At 45.4% G+C, this 26,615-nt stretch overlaps 1 protein-coding gene across 1 annotated transcript; it reads right to left on the bottom strand.

Moving 5' to 3' along the window:
* Positions 1–854: 854 nt before the first annotated feature.
* LOC128719773 (uncharacterized) lies at positions 855–25,521 on the bottom strand. The gene is made up of 2 exons (XM_053813404.1): positions 25,291–25,521; positions 855–4,019 (listed from the first exon to the last, which is right to left on the bottom strand). Exons 1-2 carry the CDS (start codon positions 25,519–25,521, stop codon positions 855–857), a joined length of 3,396 nt encoding a protein of 1,131 aa, XP_053669379.1.
* Between the last annotated feature and the right edge of the window lie 1,094 nt (positions 25,522–26,615).

The following is a 26,615-nucleotide window of genomic DNA, read 5'->3' as shown; positions in this document are numbered from 1 at the left end:
TTAGGGAAGAAAAACGATGCAGTGTTAGTTTTCTTGCATCGAGTGCAACTTCTTTCTAACACACGAAGAAACTCAACCTCTTCGCGAAACTGACACTTCTGACCACGTTATTCCTTTCCCTGGTTGGTCCCGGTCGTATCTGATCTGATGTTTGTGTGTGCCTTCGCACACCGTCGTCATTTAACACATCGTTTCACGAGTTCGCGGTTCATCCTTGGTTCTCGCAACCATTCGAGTACGATCGAAAGGGGATGGGATGGTTGTTGTTTTTTTTCAGGCTGGAGTGCTGGTGTTACTGCTGTACCGATCCTGCATCCCGTGCGCTCGGTTGGATAGGATCAATCTGAAAGTAAAGAAAAGCAACAGCAACGTTTAGAACGGTTGGGGCCAGCTTTTGACCATCCACGGTGGTTGAAATCCCGCCACCACTGCCAGTTGGTTTGTAATTAAATTGCATGCTTTTGGAAAACTTTGGTACCGAATTAGCACCATAATCTGAATCCGGTGGTGGTTATGGATAAAGTTGGTTTAAAGTTTGGCTACGTAAGCGAATGCAACCATGGAATGCAGATGGTTGCCGGTTGGACAAAGTTCAACGAATCGGTGCTAATAAATGCAGTACAAAATGCTGAACCAATTCTAAGATCGTATGTGCCTTTCACGGTTTTAATCGCTTTCATCTGCTCCATTTGTACGATACGCCGAAATGTATGCAATCAGCCATACGTATGTACATGTTTTAAGTTTCCCATTCATTGCTTGTGCAACCTACTCACCTAACAGATAGATAAAGAAACCCATTTTATCACAACCGTCGAATAGACTCCAAACACTCCCTGTTTTCGTTTGATCGCTTACTGGAATGGTTTCCGATCCCAAAGATAATCCTGCACCTCAACCGAGTTGGGATCCATCATCGCTCGCTGTCTGCTGGTCGTCGTCGACGTCGCTGCCGTTGTCGTCGCACCGTTATTACCCGCCGTACTTCCACTGGTACCGGCCAGTGCTCGGTGGGTTGTATACACGACCTGCTCGCCCAAACTGCTCGATCGTCCGGATACCGAGGGGGTACAACTCTTGCGTACCGTTTCCTGATCGCATCCGTGCAGAATCGGCAGACGACCCTTCGCCATGTTGAAATTTTCGGTGTAGTTAAGCTTCTGGCGGCGTCGCTGCCGCAACCGACAGGCCACGAATATGGCTATGAAGATCACGAGCGAAACGCCCACGATCGCCGAGCTGGCGACGATGGCCGACCGTACCCCGACCGGCATCGAGGTGCTTTCGATCGTTACCGATGCACTCCGGTGATGCTGAAACCCGTGCCCGGACAGTTCCAGGTCGAGCAGATCGCCCACCTCGTTGCGGTGATCTTCCTGATGATCATAGTTTTCGCTGTTGCTGCCGTACGCGTGTTCCATACCGGCGGACATTTTCGAAGGCACGAGCAGCCTATCCTTCGATCCGCCTTTCACTAAAAAATGAGTGTCACCGCGATGATTGCCGGGGGACGCCGGGCGCCGGGAGCGATGTCGATCTTGGAGTGCGCGGGCCTCCTTGTACGCCTCATCCGACGGTCGGATGTTGATGATGGAGGTGAAGTAGCTAAACCCTTGCGAGTCCAGCTTGATGTCATCGGGCCGGATGCTGCGCAGATTACCGATGTTGAAGCGTGGGAAGTGTTCGAACGCTGTCACAATGTCGATCTTGTCGTCGATCGGTTTCACCTTGCCGTTTGCTATTTCCGCCAGATGGAGCTGGCTGGAACCGCGGCGTCGATGCTCTAGCAGCTGCTCCAGTGTCATGTTACGCTGCGACAGCACCTTGGCAAGACGCGATCCGATGCGGCGATCCTCCATCAGCTCGAGAAGTTCGCGCCGATCGTCGGCACTCGCGATGGGCGAGAGATCGTTAAACAGCGAAGGATTACTCTCCGTGACGTCACGGTAGAGATCCTCCAGGCTGTCCGTAAACGAGCGCTGCGTGTGTTCGCTTATGCGTCCAATCAAATCGGCCACCGCGGCTTGTTCGGAATCACGTTCTTCCTGTGTCGCGGGCATAGCAGCATCCGCAAACGAGGTAAACTTCTCGATAATGTTCAATCCTGGCTCTTCGCTGTCCTCCAGATCATCGTTTAAACGCTGCTGACGGCCCTGCTTGCTGCTGGCCGTGCTCGTGGTAACGGATCCCTCCCCGGTACTGTCATCGCCCAGCTCAACATCAGACAGATTGAACCGATCCTTTTCTGCAGCCCTGGTCGGAGGCGACGATGGTGGCACGGTAGTGGATGGTGCTTCGGCAGGTAATGTCGGGGGCACCACATTCGTTAGCCTCGGTTTGATGGCAATTCGGGGCTTCAGCTTCGGTACACGTAGCAGATGTTGATGAAGCTGACGCTCGGGCGATAACTCCACCATCGCTTCCGCTTCCGGCAGGATGGAGGTGGCTTCGGCTGAGCTAAGTTTAACGCGTACGAGCTTTTTGGCCGACGGTGGTTCGGTCGTTGTGCCAACCAGCGTCGTCGTGAGCGCTAGCGGAGAACTATCACTCTCCGATGCGGTTGAGCTAAAGCCGGAGGGTAACGTCGTACCCGGGCCATACCTTCCGGTGTGGAACTGTTTTCCCGTGGTTTGGAACTTCTGACGCTGTCCGGCGAGTGCGGCGGACGGGGTCCACCTTTCCCTTGTGGTTGATGTCATCAGCAGTAAGGAAGGATTCGTTGGACCAACCGTTGGACTGCCGGTGGTTGTGGTCGCAGCGGGCAAACGGACTCTCTGGGCTACCTGGCCCGGTTCAGTCCGGATGTGTGTGTTGCTCAGGTCGGGCCGTATCCGAGAGGCGACACCCTTTATCGGACGGATGCGCTGTTCGTCCTTGTGCATGGGCAGTACCGGGTTGAGTGCAAGCTGTTTAATTTCAACGGTCGGGAAAATGTTCCCGACACCATGGCCAATATCGTCACCGACCGCATTGTTGGATTCATCCTCCACTGCACTCGGTAGATGACCATTAAAGCCGGAAGTCGTTAGCAAGTCGTTAGCTGGTATCACCGTACTTGTCGTCGGTGGCGTTGCGGTACCCGTATCGCCGGAAGCTTCTGGCCGCCCGGTAACGCTGTCATCGTGCACCCGAAACCGTACACTCGAAAGTGTCGGCGACAGAGTCGTGGACGATTCGTCTCCCATCGTTGTCATCGTTGTTGTTGCGTCCAGTGGGCTCTGCGTCAGTGCGGCCAGCGCCATCTGTTTGCCTTTGATAAGATCCTGCAGGGAGATGTTACGCTGCTGCAGTATCTCACTCAGGCTAAGGCCGTCGGATTGTTTTAGCAGCGCCTTAAGATCGGTTGCCGATACGGGAACCTTGCCGGCCTCACTCGAACCACCGGCGTCACCGGGTGACGAAGGTTCCTCGGTACGCCGTGCCTGTGAGTATGGCTTCCGGTATGCTTTGCCATTGGTCGGTGGCTGTTCCGTCGGTCGCCCGCCGGCAATTCGTCGCGACCTATTCGGATCAATAGGTGACAAATTTCCGGCCGGTGCCGATGAGGAGGTGGATTGTCCACCTGGGAGCCGTCTCACCGTAGCCGGCGGCTGTTCCACGTTAATCGCATCGGTGTATGGGTTGTGCATCCAATCGCCCGGTCGCTGGTGATGGTTCGCGTTCGATCGGGTGGCTGGCCGTGCGAGAGCCACCCTCTGGGCCGGCTCTTCCCAGCGGGAGGCGGCGTAGGCTAAACGTTTTCGATCCGATACACGCCCGGAGGCTGCAGTCGGGGAGAAACCGTTCGACTCCGTATCGTTATCTTCCGGTACTGCCGGTGGCCAGTAGTCGTCCTGCAGCGGGCGACGCTTTCGCTTTCTGCCCAACCGACGCCGCCGTCGTCCGTCTGCACCGGGTACGTCTGGTGACGAGGGTGAAGGGTTGTGCTCCGACAGGGGCTGCAGTGATGCATCGGTGTGGCCCGGCTGCAATGCTTCAGCCGTTGGATCCTCCGAGAGAAGTGTTGTCAGCGAGAGTGCCTAGCAAAACGGGGGGGAATAAATGGAAAGGGAAGCGTTTAGTGGAAGGTCCATTTTCAGGTTGAGCTTTCATAAAGCTACCACGTTGGCAATCGATTAAAGCATGAGTGCTATTCTCGTCTAACTCATGTTTGCCTATGATGGAGGGCGCCTAAAAGTATGCAGCTCACTTGCTTTAGGACCATTTTTAGTGGTATATTGCCGAAAAGTAATAAATAACTGAACAGACCGAGAAGACCCACAAGCACTACTGGCAGTTGCAACCGACGTTTCACCCTCGTAAAATTGCCAATATGCCAATTATAACGAACGGTGAACTCCACTTTATACCGAGCGGTCTAATTCAATTGCACAAAAAGGAAATCACGTTTCACGGGATTCTCCCTAGCGTTGTACCACAGCTGAGCTTAGCATTTACCATGATTAATACCGGGAATCGATGCTGCAACCCTGACCACCATCAAGTTTGACGAATCCCATCGTTCCTCTCTGACCCGCAAATGAATGGGTTTTGCTATTTTCGCCTCATTCAGACGCTTAACTCAAAGTGGAAATATGTGCTTTCTGCCGTCTGCTTCTGATTTCAAGCAGAAAGTTAGCGGGCTGTAGTATGTCTTTCGTACACAAATAGTTGCCGCCCAACGAGACATTTGAGCATTTCAGTTTGTTGTTGTTTTCCCAGAACTGCCCCAATCAGATATGTAGATATCCGAAAGACATGGAAAAGCAATTAGTGGTAAAGCTCGATGGAAATGCATGCGAGAAGGAAAACAAACTCCGGAAATGGCAGTCTAAGCTCGAAGGTCAACTAACTTGCAATTAAAAATTAAATTCCCCTTTTTTTTTGGTCCACATTGTCCGCACGCTTCAACGCTCAAACGGTGGTAAGAAAAGGTGCTCAACTGCTGTCTCAGGCACAGAGGACGTATGCTATTTATGGACAGGCAGCAGTACCATTTAATCTCCACCAGGACTTCCACCAACACTGGAGTGGTACGTCGGTGAACTGGCAATAAATGGCGTTATTGTAAAATTAAAAAAAAAAACAAATGTCACAACAGGCAAAAGTTCCTATTCCAGACCAATGTTTACTCCCCCCCCCCCCCCCCCCCCCTCCCCCACGGTTAGTCCAAACACCGACTGAAAGTGCACACATTTCTCATCTACACATTCGATATTAAATGTGCTGTGCAGGGCGCACGGGGGGAGTTCAAGCGGTTCGAATGCTATCGTCCAAACAAATGGAGCAACTTTGAGTTATTAAATTCAAATCCACAAGCTCGATCCCAAAAAGCAAAAAAAAAAAAAAATAAAACGAATGTTCGGTCTAGCAGGTAACAGCTGTTTGCTCATTTTCATTAGACGAATACCATTCCTCGCTCTGTGTGTGTGTGTGTGCCTGGTTTGGGTGTCCTGATAAAATGACGATGCTAGGATCGTAGCACGCTGTCTCATAAATCGGACAACCCTCATAAAATGCAGTCATGCGTTTTGCCAATCCCAACCACCCGTACAGACGTGTCCCCTCCCCGCCCGTACTGATCACGTCAGATTTGCATTACTTCTGCTTGTCCGAATCGATGTCCTTCCACGCACCGACCGACACACACACACACACATACTGCAGCACGAAAGGACATTCCTTGGGCAGGAAGGGTTTAGTGGCAATTTTTCCCAATGCTACCCATCATCATCATCATCATCGTCATCGTCGTGAATTGTCATCATGTTTAGATGAACGTCTTTCGGAGTTCGAAGCGTGAGAGACGGCAAACGGATATTTTCCTTCAAACCACGTGGATCAACCTTGGAGGCAATCTTTTTTTCCCAGCTCCAACGGACAATGGGCAACGAAAGGCACGGCACGGAGAGATGATTCCGACGGTTTGCGTTCCATCTGACTTAACGCTGGTTGCCTTTGAGGCAAACTCCGTAGTGCGTATGCTGATCGGCTGGACCGAGAATCATCTCGCATCGGTTAGGGGGGTTTCTTTCTCCATGGAATGTTACCCGGTTTTAACCTTCTCCTAAGGATGGATCTGTTGTGTTCACACCGCTGTTGTTTTTTTTTTTCGATAGTATTGTTATATTATGCTTTACCCCAAAAATGCGACGAGAAGAAAACGAAAAGGTTCATATTTGATATTGCCTGCCTTGAGGATAGCATCAGCATCTCTATGATTCTGGGAAACTTTTTGAGAAAATATTTATTTTTTAGATATGTTTTGTTGCCCATGTTTGCTTTACCTGCATCACGGTAATCAATAATACACTGTACTGACGTAGTCATAAGGAGCAGCAGCTACAATGCGAAGAATGATAAGTATTCTCTTAAGCTTCATTGGCAAACCGATCTTTAATTTAGAGGCTAGTTTAAGCACAACACTTTTCAACCGTAGCTAACAGTTGTCATTCGATTTCTGGAGCTGCTCAGACGAATGCTGCCGCTGTGTGTTCATGTGTTTGACCGGTGCCGTTCGCTGCGGTAGGGCAATCTAGGGATTCTAGTTAGGCTAGCTTTCGTAGGAATTCCCTTACCCCGGCCAACCATGTGCTCTGCTGGAACGCAATTTATGCGCTAGCAATTCCGATACCAGGCAAGAATTGATTTAACTCTGTAGCTTATGGACTTGCCTAACCAAACCGTAGTCCCACCGGTGCATTATTCCTCCCGTGTTACCGTGTTGCTCATGCACACAATGCCGTTGCATGGAAGCAAAATTGGTTATAAATTCGCCCAGCAAATAGCTTCCAGCATTGACCAGTTCGGTTCTCGGACAGGCAGGGAAAGATGGTCCTGTTGCACATCGCCTTAGCTGCTGTGGTGTGTGCTGTGCACGGTTAGCATCACTCGAAGTAGCAAGCAGACAGTGGGGAAATATACTTTATGGCAAGCTGCATTGATGGTAAGTCATACCCACAACCATTGGGCAAATGTCGGCGTGGTGTCGGTGTGAACATTTGCCGAGCAACCATACCGTTTTGGTTGCGAACAGATCGATAACAACGGATCTCTATACTGCCGGGTGTTTCGGTTTTTTGTATTTGCCAAACAGATTTAGATTGTTTGTATTTGGTAAACGAATGTCGATTTGTTCGTTGTAAGGAAGCACTTAGCCACTTTGATGTGAGAAGATACTTTTCTTCTGGAAAGATAGCCTCTAGCCCATGTCTGTTAGTGACAGTAAAGCATTATGGATCGCAAATGTAATGTGTCAAGCCTTCCCTAGTCTTTTAATGTGTCAATGTGTCTAGTATTCGGTTTGCAAATGCGTACTAATTTGTCAAGTTTATTTACATTTACACCGTTCAGTTAGCTTTATCTCAAGAGTTCATCATTCTGCTCTCAGTATGAGTTGTCAAGATTTATTATCTAGGGCAGTTCCTTATACATGGTTGATAGTTCCTGTACCTACTAATTAATTACAATGATCCGTTCAATCGATTGTCACCGATTGTTCTGTTACAACATTAAAAAAGTGAGAGAGGAAGAGAGAAAAAAGCACGTTGTAATTCATTATTTAAATGTTTTGTAATAATGTTATTAACCGTACCTTTTATTCTCCATTTTCCACAGCTGGGCGGTCTCGACGGTCATGACCCGACAGAATAAAGTACCGGTCAACCTAGCAGAGTTTGATGGCATGGACTTTACCCTGGCACTGATTCCACTCTGGGACATGGCTAATCACGCGTACTCCGACATCAAGGAGCGCGAAGAGCGATGCGTAGCGGAAACATGCTATAATGCTGCCAGTGAACAATTAGAGTGTTGGCTTTCGCGGCCAACAGACGCTACGGTCCCGGTGCCCATTTTTATCCATTATGGCAAGCGAACGGATACGGAATTTCTCGTCCACAATGGGTACGTATCATCGAGATAATCTTCCCATAATTCGAACCTTTTTTTTTTAATTGATTTCCTTATTACAGTTTCGTCTGTGGTCGAAACCCTTATACGAGCGTACAGAAACGTTTTACATTGGTACCAGCGATTCCACACTACAAGAAACGTTCGCATCTACTCGAACTGCTCGGCATCCCAACGTCTGGCATGTTTGCGTTCGGTTTAGCCAACGGCAGTTTGCCAGTTCCGATGTCAAAGGAACTGTCTACGTTGGCCCGTGTCTCGGCCATGAACGATCAGGAGTTGGATCATTATACCGCCCTGGATAATGCAACGGAACGGCAAACGCTATGCTCGTATCCTTCTGTTCTACCCATCGAGCTGTGTGACCGGACGGAACGATGGTTGGCAACGGTGATGAAGATCATGCTGCTCCGCTACCCTACCACGATTGAGCAGGACGAGACGCTGCTGAAAGCAAACCGCCAGATGCATCACATTCGCCGGCTACTGATTGAGTACCGGCTCCGGGAGAAACAGACGCTACGCAGCTGGATAAAATCTCAAACAACATCTGGGCTAATTCCGAACTGATTGGAAATGGCTTTACAAAGGTGGGCAATGTTCGGAAGTGCCTCTAATATTGCTAACAGCTTATAAACAACACCAAATAGTTGCTTCTAGGCAACGGGAGCAGTCGTGCGAGTACGATGTTGTGGATTTATTTCAATTTTCCCCTGCTAACGTTTATTCGATTGAGCATAAGATAGTATTATTTTGCACTGCTAACAAAATTGTTTCAACAAATTGAGAAAATCGATTCCTCCTCTGGCAATATTATCTAACATTATTGATTAATTTAACAATATTATTACGCACAAACTAAATTCGACATAAGTTGCTTGCTAGTGTCACACTAATATTTATGCAAACTGTTTTGCATCTTTGTATACGCTTACGATCGTTTCTTTTGAGTTGTTTTTTTTTTTCGCATTTAATTGCGTCAGGAATCGTGTAACGAATGTGCAGTATACATTGGTATATTAAACGTTAATATCCTTTATACAAAGATGTGCACTTAAGTTGTGTTTTAGAAAGAAAGAAAATATGTTTAATTGTCATTGCGTATGCAGGGTCTAGTTTTGCGCGATCTGAAAATCAAATTGTTTCATATCAAATTATCAAATAACGAACGAAAAATAACTCATTTTTTCCTGAACGACACTGTCGTGAATTATTGAATGCCCCAGAAAAGATCGTGCGTTGCCCAATTGATTATTGTTGGAGCCCCCTGATAATGTAACGCCATGAACACTACTTTAAATGGCTTTAAATCGATAGACCGCGAAAATGAATACTATTTGTTCAATTCCAACACCGCAATTCGAACAACAGTACAAATTCCACCGATCTGTTTCAATTGCATCCATGCATGAAATGATCACAATGGAACAACGCGTTCCCAACGGAATGTCCGAAAATAGAAATGAATCCAACAATTAAAATATGCTGCACCGCTCAACGATCGTTTAATTCAATCAATCCCTCACGCGCGTCCTGTTGCTTATTGATTTTAAGCATAATTTAATTTATTGTCGCAATTAAGCAGTATTAGTATTAAACACTCCATGTATCGAAATCATCTATCCCCATGCCCCTTTAAAATTGTGGCCAGTACCATAAACGGTTTCTATAGAACCGTTTGAATTGTATTGTAGAAGCGTTCATCATCAAATGGTAGACAATCGGGATTTATTACACGGTTTTCAATAGTTATCCTACCAGCTAACCAAAAGCTGCAATACGCACTTTCGTATCCTATTCAAATCGACGGCTATTTGGTGGATTAGTCCTTCAGCAACAAAATGGCCCATTCTACCGTTAACTCGCTGTTATCACATTTGCACCATAAAACGTACCGTCCGATAGCCAGTTGTTCACCGCATTTAGCACCCCAAGCTGGCCGAATCATTACACACACACACACACGGAAAAGAAAGAAAAAAAAACTCAAATCGATTTATTGTCGCTGATTTATGCATGGCTCCGTTCAATTGGTAGTATCCCCCATAGTATCAGTTCCCGCCCCCTTCCACGTGTAAAGAAGATGCACAGCTGGGTTGAGTTGAGGCTTGAGGTCGTGGGTTAGAGTTCGCTAGGTCGAAAATCCATCAGCCGTGCTGTGATAACCACCATCGTTGCGGTCACACGGTGCATCGTAACGCAGCTTGGACAGATCGGAAAACGCACCAGCTTAGACCAGTCGGTGGAGAATAAATTAAAAAAAAAATGCCACGAAAACCCCAAATGGGGGACAATTGCATTGATGCCACCAAACCTGACCGGTAAATGGTGTGCAATGCAAATAGATTGAAATGTGGCGCACCGATGGATGGGCTTTGTTCAAACAGTGTTTTAGTGTTTTCGAACATTTTCAACGAACGCCACACTTTAGCAGTAGCTTAAATGGTGCACTGTTCGGGCGAATGGCTGCAACGGATCGATGCTGCGTGTGTTAAACGTGCAGCTAATGAGTGTAATCCGTACGGTGTGGATTGTGACCCGTTTTTTTTAATCATTTTTCACACCTGCTACATAGAAACCGAATGAGGTATGGTTATGGCCCCACGAAACAGAACAATGTATCAGTCCATTTACGACCTGCCGCCCTTTATAGTTTGACAAGAACGATCGACACACAGTGGGTCTAAATCGCATAGTAATTAAACCGTCACATGTCACCAACACTTTAGATGCAATGTTAATATTTTCGATACCAATTACAGGTCCTATCGTTGCCGCACTACGGTGCGGATGGGGATACCGATTAGCGACGTTGCAATAATAGCCCGGGATGAATAAATAAATTGGAAAACGATGACTTGCCACCGTCTCTACACCGTCGTGCCTCTAAACGCAAATTGTGGACGATGAGCTGACCGAACGAACCCTGGCGCATAACGAGCGCTTGGGGGCGATTGCAATACCGCCCGATGGTGCCAATAGCACACAGTTTAATTTCATCCGGCACTGTGGCGAAACGCAGTCATCAAGCGAAATCTATCCACAAGCCCAAACCGAGCCACATACGGCCCGCTGCCCGCTGGTATACCGGTGACGTTCGTCGTCTTTCGGTGAGTCGCTGCTCGCATGTTCGTCGACACCGTTCACCGTTGGTGAAAATTAGATTTTGAGATGTGACCGCGGGGCCACAAGAGCAAACGATAACTCACGCGACCGGGGCCCGGGTCGAGAAGAAAAATAACCGTTCGATAGGAAGATGATAGGTGATAGGCAGACAGGGCGCGTGTTTCCTGTCAACACCCAAACCCAAACCGACCGAAAGATGCGTTTAATTTAATGCTCTTAATCCGCACGAATGAAGTGATTTCTGGATGCCGGATGCGTAGGATGGGAGACGGTGGGACGGTGGAGCAAGTGAAAAAAAAACGGACAATCCTGAAGGGATTGTCAGAATATTGGATTAAAAGGAAAAGCTCGTTAGATACACACGACCACCACACACGGATCAACGAATTATCCTTTGGCTAGGAAAAGTTTATGGCCATGGATAAATTTATCTTGCGTAGGGTTTTTATTTACACGCACGCAGTACTATTCTTCGTCTGTGTGTTGTATTGTCCCCCATTTGGCCATGTATGTTAATGTTGACTCGTAGCCCCTTTTTCATTACCGATGTTTTGTACCAACGGGATGATGTGCTTTCGCATTGCCGGACCGTGCAATAATCATCAAAATTAATGCTTCCCACGAAACGGGCCACGCTTTGCATACTCGCATTCCGGCTAGATTTTCACATTTAGTTTTGTGATGCGAATGTTCAAACACATTCACAAGCATCAGAAAAAAAAGGCAAGCAAACTAAACAAAACAAACCCTCACCTCCGGGTGGTGGTAGCTTGATGGTTCCTTATATCGGGCACCGTAATCACAGCGCGCATTTTCACCTTTTGCTTTTTACAGCACCGTTTTTTTATACCTACCGAAGGCTCACAAAACCGGGCACTTCCGAAGGACTCGACGGAACCGTCCATCCAGCACGTGGTGTGCTTCACCACGCTCGCTCAAGTGGCGTAGATTACGTTGTTTTTTTTTTTCACCCGTTAGAACACACAATTTGATTAACAGTTATTACTGTCTCCCTGGCAGCTGTGCAAACATGATTCGCGCACATGCCAACGTCACCCGTACACAAGTAGTGTTGTGGCACACTACATCAGTTCGCAAGTCCAACATGCACAAACACACACACATCGAGATGTTCGCTTCATTTTCCTCCTGTCCTTTATACGGGTGCCTTGTTTAAACGTGCATCGATCTCTGCCCCACAGCACAGTGGCACACTGAAAATTGGCTCAATCTGGACGAAGGGAAAACAATTCTCGATCAGAATTGTGTGAAAACGGTGTGGCGGACCGGTTTACGAGGGGTTCCATGTTACGGGATTAATTTTGCCAATATTGGGACCATGACCCTGGCAGGCGTGGATGGAAGTGATTAGGAACGTTATCGAAACCAGATCCAAATTACATCACACAAAGATCGCCGTTCAAACATTAAGGGGTTATTTTTTTGCGAGAAATTTTCAGTAGAAACAGTTTAGAGTGTATAGTTTAGAATGTTTTTTGATCGATGATCGAGTTTTTCGGAGGTTGTTAAAACTGAAAGTAAAAACAATGTCACGAAGGGATGTTGCGCAAACACGTGGAAAATCGTCTCAGTCTCATTCTCTTATCATCGAACCGGGGCTACTGTACTTCTCCGCCGGGAGCACTATTTGACGTTTCGGTGAATGTTAGGTACGAGAAACTTTCAAAGTTTGCCAAGAAATACATGATTTAACAAACGATCTGCTCATGTGCTCAAATAAGCTAATAAGCGTTCGTTAGATAATTATTGATTAGGTCGTAATTATTCCGGGCCTGTAAACGGGAAGAGCTCCCTGAAGGAGTGTCTACGGATGTGTCTGCTTCCTCTGTAGAAGCAACTCGAGTGCCGGGCCATCTTACTAATGGCCTATACTTTTTTTGTTTGCAAGTTTGAAAAGTGTCAGTTAAACTAGGTAACTTTCGACGGCGTTTTATAAAGGTTATGCAGTGATATAAAGAAAACCGTGTGTTGCCGCTTTCGATGTATACTTCGGAATGAATATATTTCAGTGTTGCCAATACAATATAAATGGTTTACAGTAGAGTCTTCGCACATCGTGTCTATCACACGTCATAATTGAATATGCAGGGTTTGCATTCCTAACACGCCCGCTCAAACATTGCAGTCACAATACATCTGTTTAATTCATATCGTCCTAAATCGCCCGCTCATACCTGGCACTCGGACAAACCAAGACTTGCACGTAACTTCCTGAACGCAGGAGCAGGTAGACCCTTTGTTAATATATCCGCTTCTTGTTTTTCTGTTGGTACATAGTCTATTTGAATACTACCCTTTTCTACCAGTTCTCGCACATAAAAATGTTTCACGTCGATATGCTTCATGCGGCCTGAATCCTTTTGATTTTTGATTATCTTGATAGTCGATTGATTATCTTCATGAAATGGAACTGGTTGATTAATATCCAATCCTAAATCTTTTAATGTTCGCACCAACCATTGACTATGACGCGCAGCACTACAAAGAGCTACCAGCTCAGCTTCTGTTGACGACAAAGATACAGTCGCTTGTTTCTTTGCAATCCAACTTATGGTTGCTCCAAACATTTTAAAAAGTGCTCCCGATACAGAACGACGGTCCACAATATCATTAGCCCAATCTGCATCTGTATAAACTTCCAATATTGGTGCATTATCGTCTTTACAATAGATTAATCCATAATCCAAAGTACCTTTCACGTACCGTAATATACGACGCAGATGTACCCAATGTTCGTCTGTGGGACATGCCTGAAACTGGCTAAAATAGTTGGCAGCAATGGCCAAATCTGGTCTAGATGTTAATGATACGTACATTATGCAACCTACAAGTTCACGATATGGATGAGTAGTTCTGTTACATTCATTTCCTTTTTCTAACTTGAGTCTATACTCAATCGGTGTTGCGATTGGTCGGCAATCTTCCATTCCGAAACGACAAAGTAGGCTCTCTAGATATCGACGTTGAGAAATTCGCATAATCCCCTTGTCAGGATTCCTCTCTATTTTCATACCAAGAAAATTTCCTGCTTCGCCCATATCTGTCATTTCAAATTCTTTTGCCAGACAAGCCTTCACTATTTTTACCTTCTGTTCAGATAAGCTGACTATCAAAACATCATCTACGTAAATAATGATGATCACTAATTTTTCGCCAGAGTCACGAGTGTACAAACAAAGGTCATTAGCACTTCTGATAAAACCAAGCCTAATCACAAATTCATCGAATCTTTCGTTCCATTTTCGCGACGCTTGCTTCAATCCGTACAAAGAACGATTCAGACGGCAGACTAAACCTTTACCTTGTTCAAATCCTTCCGGCTGCTGCATATAGATCTCCTCTGTTAACTCGCCATTTAAAAATGCTGTTTTTACATCCATTTGACCTACATACATGTTTTTACGATTTGCCAAAGCCAAAACCATTCGAATGGTGTCTAGATGTGCCACTGGTGAATAAGTGTCTGTGTAGTCAAATCCTTGCTTTTGACTGAAACCTCTAGCAACCAAACGAGCTTTATATTTGGATTGCTGTCCATCGTCACCAGGCTTCACTTTAAAAACCCATTTGCACGATATAAGATTTCGTCCTTCTGGTAATTTTGTTAGCGTCCAAGTCTTATTCTTTTCCAAAGAATTGATTTCATCTTGTAAAGCTTGTTGCCACAACTTCCAATCATCTCGTTTCTTTACCTCAGATAACGATTTGGGTGTATTCTCTACGTAGGACAGAGCATTCAACGCAAAATTGGCATTTATCTCATAGTCTTTATGCCATACAGGGGCAGTACGTTCGCGAACTGGTCTGGTATTTGGTGTATCTTCACTAACCTCATCTTCACCAGTATCATATTGTTCCTCGCTTGCAGTGCTCTCCTGATCGATAACATCATCTATGTTTTGACCGTTATCTCCTCTTGTTTGTTCCGTCTGCTCCTTCTCTAAAACGATAATATCTGATTCGTTATATCGCACAGAAATCTCACCTCTTTCGTTGTCTGATAGCGACTCCATTTCGAAGAAATCAACATCTCGCGAAGTAATGATTGTTCTCGTTTTGGGGTTCCATACTCTGTAGCCAGTAGGTGCATATCCGACGAATGTACCTTTCCATGCCTTTGCATCCATCTTTTTACGATTTTCCTTCGGTATGTGTACAAACACCGAACATCCAAAAACACGCAACTTAGATACATCAGGCTTGATGTTTTCCCATATTTCGGCTGGAGTTTTATCATTGTCGTTCGCTCGTGTCGGGCATCGATTAACCACATACCCGGCTGTCTGTATAGCTTGCACCCAAAATTGTTTATCAATCTTTGCACCTTCTAACATTGATCTTGCTCGTTCAACTAGTGTCCGATTTATCCTCTCACTAGTGCCGTTCTGCTCAGGAGTATACGGCGTTGTATATTGTATTTCGATTCCTTTCTCACGACAAAACTGTTCCAAAGCATGATTTTTGAATTCTCCACCATTATCGCACCTCAAACGTGATATTTTTGATGAGAATTTAGCCGTTACCTTAGCCTCATACTGTTTGAAATTCTCGAAAACCTCACTTTTGTTTTTCATGATATATATCATAACAAAATGGCTATAATCGTCTGTAAACGTTAAAAAATATCGCTCGCCTTTACGACCAGTAGGTGTGATTGGACCACACACGTCCGAATGGATTAGCTCCAACACTCTCGAAGAACGTTTCCCTCCAAATGTTGTAAAAGGCTGTCGCGTTTGCTTACCGATAATGCACGTTTCACATACCGTAACGTTTTTGTCCTTTTTATCAAAGTTTTCGAAATCAAATCCTTTCACTAAACGGTTTCTTACCAACTGCTCAAGTTGTCTACTATTTAGATGACCGAATCTACGATGCCACAAATCTAGATTTTTCTGGATTCGACCATGAGCCACCAAAGAATTGTTCTCGATACGTTTATCACTAAACACATCTAAAGCGTAAAGATTTCCATAACGCGATCCTGTTGCAACGAGTCTTTTGTTATCCCACACATACACCTTTCCATCTTCGAATATCACTTTCATTCCTTTTTGTTCTACTTTTAACACGGAAAACAAATTGAAACGCAAAGTAGGGACATAAAGAACATTGTGTATGGTACACGGAATTTGAACACCTTTGACCACAGAACAAACCCGTATTGTTCCTATATGCCGAGCTTCGATAGATTCACCATCTTTGGCTACAGCAATTTTCACAGGAATTGCTAAAGGAGTTAGCGTTTCAAACAATTCTTTGTCTTTCACCAGATGATCAGAACACCCCGAGTCCACGAACCACTGCACTTTGTTTGTTTCGATAGAACTAACACAACTCACAAAAGAGACACTTTCTGCTTTTGTTAGATTTGCTTTGGGCTTCCTTTTAGGGCACTCGGATATCTTGTGTCCTTCTTGATGACATCCGTAACACTTTAGAGTTTTCTTCTTTTTCATCGGTTTCTTAGCACTCATGAATACCGATGATTCACTTTGAACCGTTGGTTCCACACTTAAGCCTTTCAGCTTAATTTCTTCGTCCAATAGACGACATTTTGCAAAATCTATGGTAAGATTTTCTGCGGCCATGGTTTCTATCGCAGTGATTACCGTGGAAAATTTGGGTCCTAAAGTGAGTAACAAACTACACACCACTTCCAAATCATCCATCACTGCGCCTGTCGCACGATACTCACGCACTAATCGGTCATACTTTAGGAAATGATCCTGAAGATTTCCGCACTCGTGCTTTAGTGCCACCAGTTGTCGCTTCAAATACATACGGTTCGCGATACTTTTCCGTTCAAAGATAACAATCAAGGCGTCCCAAATAGCCTTTGGTGTTGCTTTATCCTGCACGTATTCCAACTGAGAATCATGTATTCTAGACACCAACAAACTTTTGCACCTTTTGTCCATCTTGAACCTTTTTTCACGCGCCAAAGCCTTTTCGGCTTTCTTAGCCGTTGTATCACCTTCATTATCACAAAGTTCCGCGACATCAGCCACTTCCGACTGGATACATCCAAATAAATCACGCTCCTCTAACACAACACGCATGCGAAACTTCCATGCATTATAGTTGGAGCCGTCAAATAGCGGTAACAGAAATTTGTCGTATTTTTCGTCTTCCATTTTCTAATACTCTGGGCCCATAACCTAAAGGTTATGCAGTGATATAAAGAAAACCGTGTGTTGCCGCTTTCGATGTATACTTCGGAATGAATATATTTCAGTGTTGCCAATACAATATAAATGGTTTACAGTAGAGTCTTCGCACATCGTGTCTATCACACGTCATAATTGAATATGCAGGGTTTGCATTCCTAACATTTTATTCGTGATGCAGTTTGACGGAGGGACACGCTTTGGTGTAGCAACTTAATCGCGTTACCGCAAAAGTAATCGTTTTTGGGACACTGCTACCTGCCGGTCAGATGTCACCTAGCGTCGACAAACACTTTCCTGCGACCTAATCCATCATGTCTAGATACTTTTGCACTGGTCAGTCGATTGCATCAACCTCCAGAGGGTGAACGACTTTGCCTCAGGTTCTTCATCTTTATATTCTTCTTTAGATGATGTCTGCTGTATGGCAGTGGAGAAATTCTGTTTGATACTCTGATCTTTCTTTACTATACCAGCAAATATCGTAGATGCAAGATCGGCTATATCTGACGGATTCTAATGCTATGCTCCTATTCGATGCCAGCCGGTGGGACAATATTTCGAACGTAGTTGCATGACCGTATTTCATAGCGACTGTTACAAATTAAGTGCTAGCGGTGTCAAATTGTGTCTGAGTACAAAAGAAGGTTATAGCTTTACAGCACAAGAGCTCTAAAATCACTCCATTATAAGAGCATATTTTTTATTACCGAGAGAAGAAAGCCTTTTCAGTCCGACAAAGCTTATTATGGATAAGAAGAGAACAAGACGTTAAGATTTTAAGAAGTATTTCTGCCTAATTATTCTTTTTTTTAATAATTTTTAAAACCATCATTTCACGTTCTTCAATAACAGTTTTCCCAGTGCCGCAAAAGTGCAACCATTGCATCGGCAAAACGCATCGATCTACACTGTACTTGGCGCTCCGTTACTCATCTGCTGCAGTTATCTTTACACTTTTGCACTCTACCCACCATCTATTGTTTCGGTAGCTGCCACCAGGCCACCATTAGTCTTTTATTTTGCAACGTTTTATTGTCGTTTGCCGGGCGGCACCCATTTTGTTTTCCACCAAACTGGCACGTTTGATTGAGCTGTTATGCGAGTGGCGCTTCCATGTTCTCTTGTCACATTGTTTTCGTTATATTGTAACGTTCTGTTTTTCTTTCCTTTTTTTGTTGGTTTTTTGCTCCTCTCCAAACCAATATGTTCGGCCAACGGTTGCCATCGTTCGCCATTTAACAGCCATCATGTTCCGTTGGTTAGGACGAGCAATGCTTTACGTTTTTTTTTTGGTCCTATTTTATACGACAACATATTTTTCACCCGACACCGCCTTCTCCAGCACCATCAACGATGCCAAAACCGGTTGATTGCGAGGTTCGAGTAGCGGCGATCGGTAACGGGCACACTGCTGATTAATGTTGACACGTTTCGGGTGTGAAAAACTGTGCGCGACAAAACTATTCGACAGCATTGCGCTAACGCATTTCCGTGCGTACTGCATAAGAACATACAAGCCCCCCGGCTGGGGGTCGAAATTGTATTGTCCCTGCCAGCGGGGCGAACTTCTCCCCGGATCGATTCTGGGCCGATGCTGATTGTGGTTTAATTTATGCTACCGCGGTCGGGTGATGGTTTGGTTTAAAAATTGAATACATCGCCCGTTGTCAAAACCAATCTGATGAAAGTATAATAAATATCGTGCACACGCTGCACACGGCGGTGGCCGGTCATGTGCTTTGTGTGTTGTATGTTTCAATTAGAAATTTCGTTTAATCGTTCGAGTGGTCGCTATCTATGTCACTAATATTACGTTTGTAAGTGGTGCACACTCCACAGAACTGCACTCCGTAGGGTGATGCGCTGGGGTTGAAAATGAATGAATGCACTCGAAAACCGGAACCATTTCCACCTTTTAGCCATCCTTCGTTTGTTGCTCCACATCAAACGTGAAACCATGAGAGTTTGTTAATATTTTGCACCAAATGAAATTCATCCGTTTTCCTCGTGCCACCCTTTCCTGCTGAATTTCCCTCACCCCCCTCCAGTGCATATTGATGGCCAATACGCTTGGTGCGGAGTTTTCCTGCACCGAGAAGCGAAACATCGGCGATCAATTCGGAAAAGATGCACCCACAGCGCCGATGCACGCGAATGCATCGAGATGGAAAGTAAGAAGCTTATCAATTCTGTTTAATCGCTCGTTCGCTGCTGTGCACCCATCATCACTGTATCGGTCCTGCCGTGGAAAACCCTTTGCTAGCGACACTCCAAACAGAGGGGGGGGGGCACACTGATGGAAAGCAAAAGAGAAAAACAAACGCTTCTTCTACAGTCCCTTTGTCCGGGCGAAAGGATCACTAAGAGGGGGGGGAAGGGGGGGGGGGGGGATGCAATAGGAGTGTGTGTGCTTCGAAAAGGAGAGTTTTCTTTCTCTACCCCCCCCCCCCCCCCTCATTTCCACCCAGTTCCCCACCGGGCCAGCCGGCGCCTTCTTCTCATTCGCGCTAATTTTCATGTGGCTGAGATAGAAAAAGGAAGGGAACGTATGGGGTCCCGGTGGGGTGTGTGTTGCATTCCATTCGAACCGGTTCATTGAAGCGTAGGAAATCTGTGCGAACGAACGTGCCCAGTGATACCATTCCGTTCGCTCCCGCTCCCTTATCACCCACCCCACTGGCCACTGGCATTCGGTTGGAGGTAAAAGAGAAATCTTCGCCGTGCGTCCCTTTTTTGATGTGCCTCCGTACCGGGGACTTTATGTTGTTTAGGTTCGACTAATTTTGCTACTTCCTTTCCCATTTTTCCTACACCACCACCACCACGCATTCTATGAGCGCCCGGGCGTGCATTTCGATGCGATAGACCCAGCATTTGATATCATGTTGTTTCTTTTTTTTCCTTTTGGGGCGTGTGCAGGCTCAGGAGAAAGAAACACCCCCCGCCCGCCGGTAGCAGCTGGTGCGATGAGTGAAAATCTGCCCCGTGGAGTGGAAAAGCGAAGGCTAGGATAAGGCGGCGAAGGAAGGATGCTGGAGTATGTACGGAGAATTTGATGCATGATGCATGCGGCGCGCATGTTGCATGCCAGACTGTGCATGCACCGCGCGTCAACATGCATGACCGGCTGCATAAGAGAAGAAACGTTGCATTCATATAGCAAAAATAAAGGGGGGGTAAAAAAAATCGACGACTACTGCTACAACATCGCAAACGAGAGAAAATCAGAAGAGTTTGTGATCGATCAGAAGAATAGCTGACAGACGCCCTGTACCGGGCGCTATCGGGTGTCTGTCATGCTGGGAGGCAAGGCACGAAAGATGCAGGAACAGACACGCCATACGAACGAGGTGTGTGCGAGGTTGTGTTGATCGATGCGCAGAACATGGAGCAATAAAAACAACGACCAGAATCGGAACTACTGACGCGATCAAGAGCAATGGCAATGATTTGCAATGTCGAACCAGTGATAAAGGGCAAACGGTACGGTGCTGCTACCGTACGGATATATCTTACGGCGAAAGGCTACAGCGCTTGGTTTTGGTATCGCCTCAGGATGTGCATGATTGCGTTTGGACTGCAGTCGGTCCGGAAGGCATAACGCGCGGGATTAATATTGAAAGTATGGAACCGGGCGGGAGGGAGCACATCGGGCTGCATGCCGGGGGTATTGTGTTGAGATCACTCCCTCGCCGAATGGATTAGTATTTGCTGGGTATGTGTGTGTGTTTTAAGCATAACGTTGCATTTTCTACAACTAACGAGAATGTTATCAGTTTCCTTAGACTAACGCAATTTTGATGAGTGCGCACATGGCATGTCGGATGACAGAGGAAACGGTAAGCAAACTACTTTTTAACACATCCAATATGAGATTCCAAACTGGACAGTTTTTATGTTAAATAGCTAATCGGTACCCAAGCAATTCTCTACCCTTCCAACACGGAAACCCTTACAACTGTCCGTTCATGTGGGCTTCACGGACCACCACGGATGGGGTAATGAGCTATCAGCTTTTGGGACACACTTTTCCTCGCACATCGTCAGCCATCTCCAACATGTCAGCGAACTACCCTCTGAGTATTTCATGAGCGAGGGCAGGAATATCAATAGAGTTCGTGGGTCTCTTTCTGCTGAAACCCATTCAAACGAAATTAAAATTCGCTGGTAATGAAAATAATACTAAGAACCATTATAACTCTGAGTGCTTCGTCCGTGACAACATTTGTAAGGCTCCATTGATCATTATAAATGAATTTCGGATTCCATTGAATATAGGAAGCGTGGGACAAATTTAAAATTGTCCTTTGGCTTAATAGTAACAGGATTTTATACGACCAGATACAGGAATCATCTACCATTAGCACCGTACCAATGCACGGAGAATTTACTAGCGAGTTGCCGAAAAACAATGTCAAAGAAAACCAGAAATTGATAGACCTGAATCGGCTGATCTTATCAAATACGAAAAATTGTGCCAAAATAGTGGCAAAATTTAAAAGAGTGAGAGATACAACTGCGCCTACTGTGTGATTTCATTAGTGCATGGCTTTTATATCTTTTCTTCGTTAATAATAGCATTTTGATCGCATCATCAGAGGCGGATCATGCTCCTTGAAGACCCTAAGCGAAATGTTAGCTGGGGCCCCAACAGTAGTCGCACTGCTGTGAGTGAGCTTTTCATCAACTGGCCAGATGAGTAGAAAAACACGGGGAGGACTTTCTGCAATGTCAACTTTCTTCGGGGCCCCCTTCGTGAAATTCTGGCCTCGGGGTTTCTTAAAGCACGGGGCGGCCCGCAGCCGCTTAGTCCGCTATATCAATGATCCGTTCCTGCCAGTAATGAACAAAACACGATATGAACTGATTGAAGCGTGGTGTCAGTTAAGGCAAAATTCCTAATTTACTCGACTTCCTTTTACATTTGATCCTCCTTATGTTGCTTTTATTTTAAAATATTTGTCAAGGTTTCACGACACACTGCTGTACATTGGAAAGTTTGGGGGGGGAGTTTCTTCGGAGTTCAACAACTCACAATAGATGATTCATACTTAGTCCCACCACACGTCAAGCTGTAACTAAAGTAACTGAATAACTCAAATTAATTTCATAAATATATAATTATGTTATTTATTATAACATTTGATATTTTTTAAGCTAAACTAACCTAACTAACCTAATTAACCTAATTTTACTACAGTTTGTATCAAACGTCCTGTCTAGCCGACGAATCAATCGAGAAGAACGAGTGTGTCCTGCCGCTTCCGTTGTTAGCCTTAGCTGCCACTATAACGCTCCTATACTGTACATGTTATACCAGTGGTAACGCTATAGGGCAGCTTCACATGTCTTTTACCACATGATTATATATCTTTCGTGAAATTCCTATTGTTCCCCAGAAAGGTTGGGGGTTCTAATAATTATTTGGCTGTTGTCCTACGGTAAAGTGCTTTTAATATATCGAAGATCATGGGCTGGTTTGGAAGTAGCCCGGGGATCTTATACTTCGTATGATGGGCCGAATATCATCTGGATCGACCCTGTTGCAATCTTCTTCAAATTTGTTGTACTGTTGATATAAAATAATAGCACCATAGCACATTCGAACACAGTAATAAATGGAAAATTTTATTTCACATAACAGCATTATTTATTCGGCACACTTTCAGTGGCAGACACCCGTTTACCCGTTTATTTCTAATGATTTCACAACAGTACACATTTCTGTCAACAATTACAATTATCTCCCCGGCAAATACGGTGTAGTGATGAAAATAAAACCCCAATTTCCACCCACCTTTAGCGATCACTTACTGCACTCTCCCGGGACTGTGTCAAAGACTGGGCCTCGATTTTCTTGCCCATATCCATTAAAAAATCATTGAAACGAAGCAGTTCTTCAGCGCCGTGTGAGAGCGAATGCTGGCATTTCGAAATGGAAATTGCAACGTTTCGTGTTTTATTCATTCCGATTCCTTACATTCTGACAGACATTCCAAGCATCCCCCAAGGCGCCCGCCCACCTTCGTCCCGCCCCGGTAGCTCAATGTCCCCGAGGCGCAACAGCGAATCGAGAAAGGAAAAATCACTCTCCAAATCTGTAAAATCTGCCCCGAGGCGCAGAATTCTTTTATCTCCCGTAGCAAAGAACACGAAACATAATGCAAATGCTATGCGCTTTCCCGCTTTGATACATATTCCAAATCACTGGCGTTCATTTGATCATCATCATCACTTCGCTTCACCGGCACAACTGCCGGCCGGAGCGATGGATGGATGGTACCTCGTACGAGATTGTTGTACGAAATCCCACCGGGTGACGGGGAGATAAGGTTCGGAAGCAATGCTTTCCACTTCCACCTCCGCCCTGGGGCAATTCCTACCTCGGTGGCCACGGGTAAAGTTACCGGGCAGGGTATAAATGCTACCGTGTCGTGTGCCCGCGCCGGATGTGCGAAACCGGACCGGGGATTGGAGGCACCTTTTTGCGAAAATTCCCCTGCCGACGATGAAGGCAATGTGCCGCTGGGTTGCGATGGGGACCGTACATGGGCGTACCGTCGTGCAAAAGGGAGCATATTAAAATATTCATATCAATATCGCTTTAGCTTATGCTCGTGTCCCCGTTCTTTACCCGTTTTGGCACTTCCGTTAGTTTTGTGCACAGGTCGGGGCGGTTGGGAGCCCTGACAAAAGGAGAAACATGGTGGAAATCAACACACAGGATTCACTTTCTTTACGACATACCGGGTTGCAAGTTGTACTAAATTTTCATCTTATCTCTACCACCCTTTTGCTACCGTGCTAGGCCACTTGCCTGAGTTGGGGGACATGGAAGGAAAGCGAACGATAGAGAGAGAAGACGAAGAGTTTGTTTTTATTTATGTGAAAATTTGATACATGTTTTATAGACAGACTGTCTCAGGTCCTCGTGAGCAGCAGCGATGAAGGATTCCTCTCGAGTCCGCCGTATCTCCTAGCCGTACTATTCAATCCGTTCACTCAAACTATCTCGGCCCCGGTTAGATCGTCCAGAAAGTTGATGAAACTTTATACCTCCCGGGAAATACAGAGTGAGAGAGACTAATGTTTGCAGACTAGGACGATCGTTACCTACGTTGATCAAATTATTATTTACCACCGTTGAGAGCGCCAAGTTTGCCTTCATCAGCACAGATTCCACCGGAGCATTGTTAATTCGTATTCCTCCCTTTTTGATGGAAAGACCTCGCATCGTGGGGGATGTTATTACATACTGCATGCCAAGCAGCATCAAAACACACCGTGCACTTTGTGCGAAAAATGAGGGGAAAGATAAAAAAAAAATACACCTCTCCCATTGCTGGCAAACCGGCAAAACAAAGCTGAGTGTACCGTAATGAGCATGCATCCTTATGCAGCGAGCTCGAGTGCAGTGTAATGTGCTTATTGTAGGCGAGCATAGTTGCATGCCCACTTTTACCATTCGGCGGCAAATATATAGACCACACTATTAAAAATTCAACAACCATGCTCATCCAATTAAAAATCCTGACTCTGTGTGTATGTGTTTGGGCCCTAGGATCCGATTTATTCCATCAGTTTGTCTACCCATTCCATAGGCACAATCACTGCTGGAGAGATTGTTTTCCATCGATGACTCCTGCGGGAATATTTCACCCATGGGATGGGGCGGGGGGGTTTCGTCGACCGCCTGCAGTCTCGACCTGTATTGGTCATGCATTTTTCATACGGAAAACCGATCGATCCACAAACACTGTCGACGGTGTCTTCTTCGTGCATTAAATATAAACCCATTCTAGGGAAAACTTTGGTGCTGCTGTTGCTGCTTGCTAACATGATTAAAACGGTTCGGCTCCGAAAGTTCACCCACCCATCCACGACTGGACGGTTAGTAATCAACCCGGAATAAGTGGGTTATTTGGTTCGGGATTTAGTTTCCGGGTGCTTTAATATTTTGCCATATTTTTTTTTTTTTGCTACGGACAAAACCCCACTTCCGTGGTAATAAATGCTCGGTGAATGGAATTATTAATAGTACTGCTGCTGTTTTTTTTTGAAGATTAAATCTCTACCCTACCTGTGGCATGAATTGCTCTCCATCTACGGTCGCTTCTTCACTGCTCGGTGTATCTGCCATTTTGTCTACAGCCTCTGCAACGGTCACGTTGATCAGACACATTAGAGCCATTGCTGCCAACAGCAGCACTGCAGCACCAAATGTCATCGAACGTTTACACTTTAGTACACCGCGTTGAGAACAGCTGGTTGCTACTGCTGCACGCCGCCGAACAGTTCGATGCGGAATCATTATGACCTTTTTGTTTTGCGCACTGAACAATTCAGCAACTGTCACTCGAAAACGTCACTAAACAATGCACACTACTTCGAACGCTTGCGGCGAATGCGGAAACCCATTGAATTTAAGCTAATTTTTGAGAACAAAAAAAAATAACATATTACCGCTGTCACAAGTTAAGCATGATTAAATATAAAGCTCGTTCAGCGAAGTGGAAATATTAAACATACAAACAAAACAGCTCGCAAAACCCCACTCGATCATCCATTTCTCTTTGCGTGTTGTTCCGTCTCCTCTACTAGAAGTCACCATGACAACACACTCAACAGCACGTCAATCTTTCTTTTTTCCTATATTCGCCACGGTCCATTGCCTCACGGCGCGATAAACAACCATTTGTTCCAGCATCAAATCGGGTGGATGCGTTTTCACTTGTTGATGCTCTCCAAACTGGCGCTCCCCCCTGAGGATGTATGTGCATACGTGCGTGTGTGTTTTAATCGCCTTTTTTGTTATTGTTTCTTATTTTTCTCCCTTTTTTGCGTCTTTACCACACTTTCATTCACTACAGTTTCTTTTTTATGTTTTGTTGTTTTCACCCCCTGGTTGAGGGGAGGGGTGGGGGGGTCGATCGACTACTAATATGCAATCACGTTCATCATGCATGCATCAAAGTTGACGCATATAGACAAAAGGTGTCCGAGCGAGGTATCCTCGAGCAGTATGTTCTTTCCTAATTGGGGCCGGTGGGGAGAAAATGCACCTCCTCCTTATCCTCCCTCCATTCTCACTGATTCTCCTTCCATGGACGCGCACCGTGAACATCGTTGCACTCTAATTATTCAAATAATTGGCACCATGCGGCACCGCAACCGTGCGCCATGACCACACGGATTGTAAATCGAATGACAAATACAGGTGACGACGGTTTGCTATCGAATGCATGATGTAGCAAAGTGTGTCCAGTACAGGATGACGGTTTTCCGGAATTTAGGCTTTTTAAAACATAATAATTGCATTGAATTCTGATCTATTTTTAATGCTTTTTTTTCGTAAACGGAACTATGGCGGAACCTTACAAATGTGTCAAATGTCTAACTTAGTTT

This window comes from Anopheles marshallii, chromosome 2, assembly GCF_943734725.1.
Source record: "Anopheles marshallii chromosome 2, idAnoMarsDA_429_01, whole genome shotgun sequence".
NCBI lineage: Eukaryota > Metazoa > Arthropoda > Insecta > Diptera > Culicidae > Anopheles > Anopheles marshallii.
The sequence above is the reverse complement of the archived record's forward strand: the minus strand, read 5'-3'. Positions and strand labels throughout refer to the sequence as shown.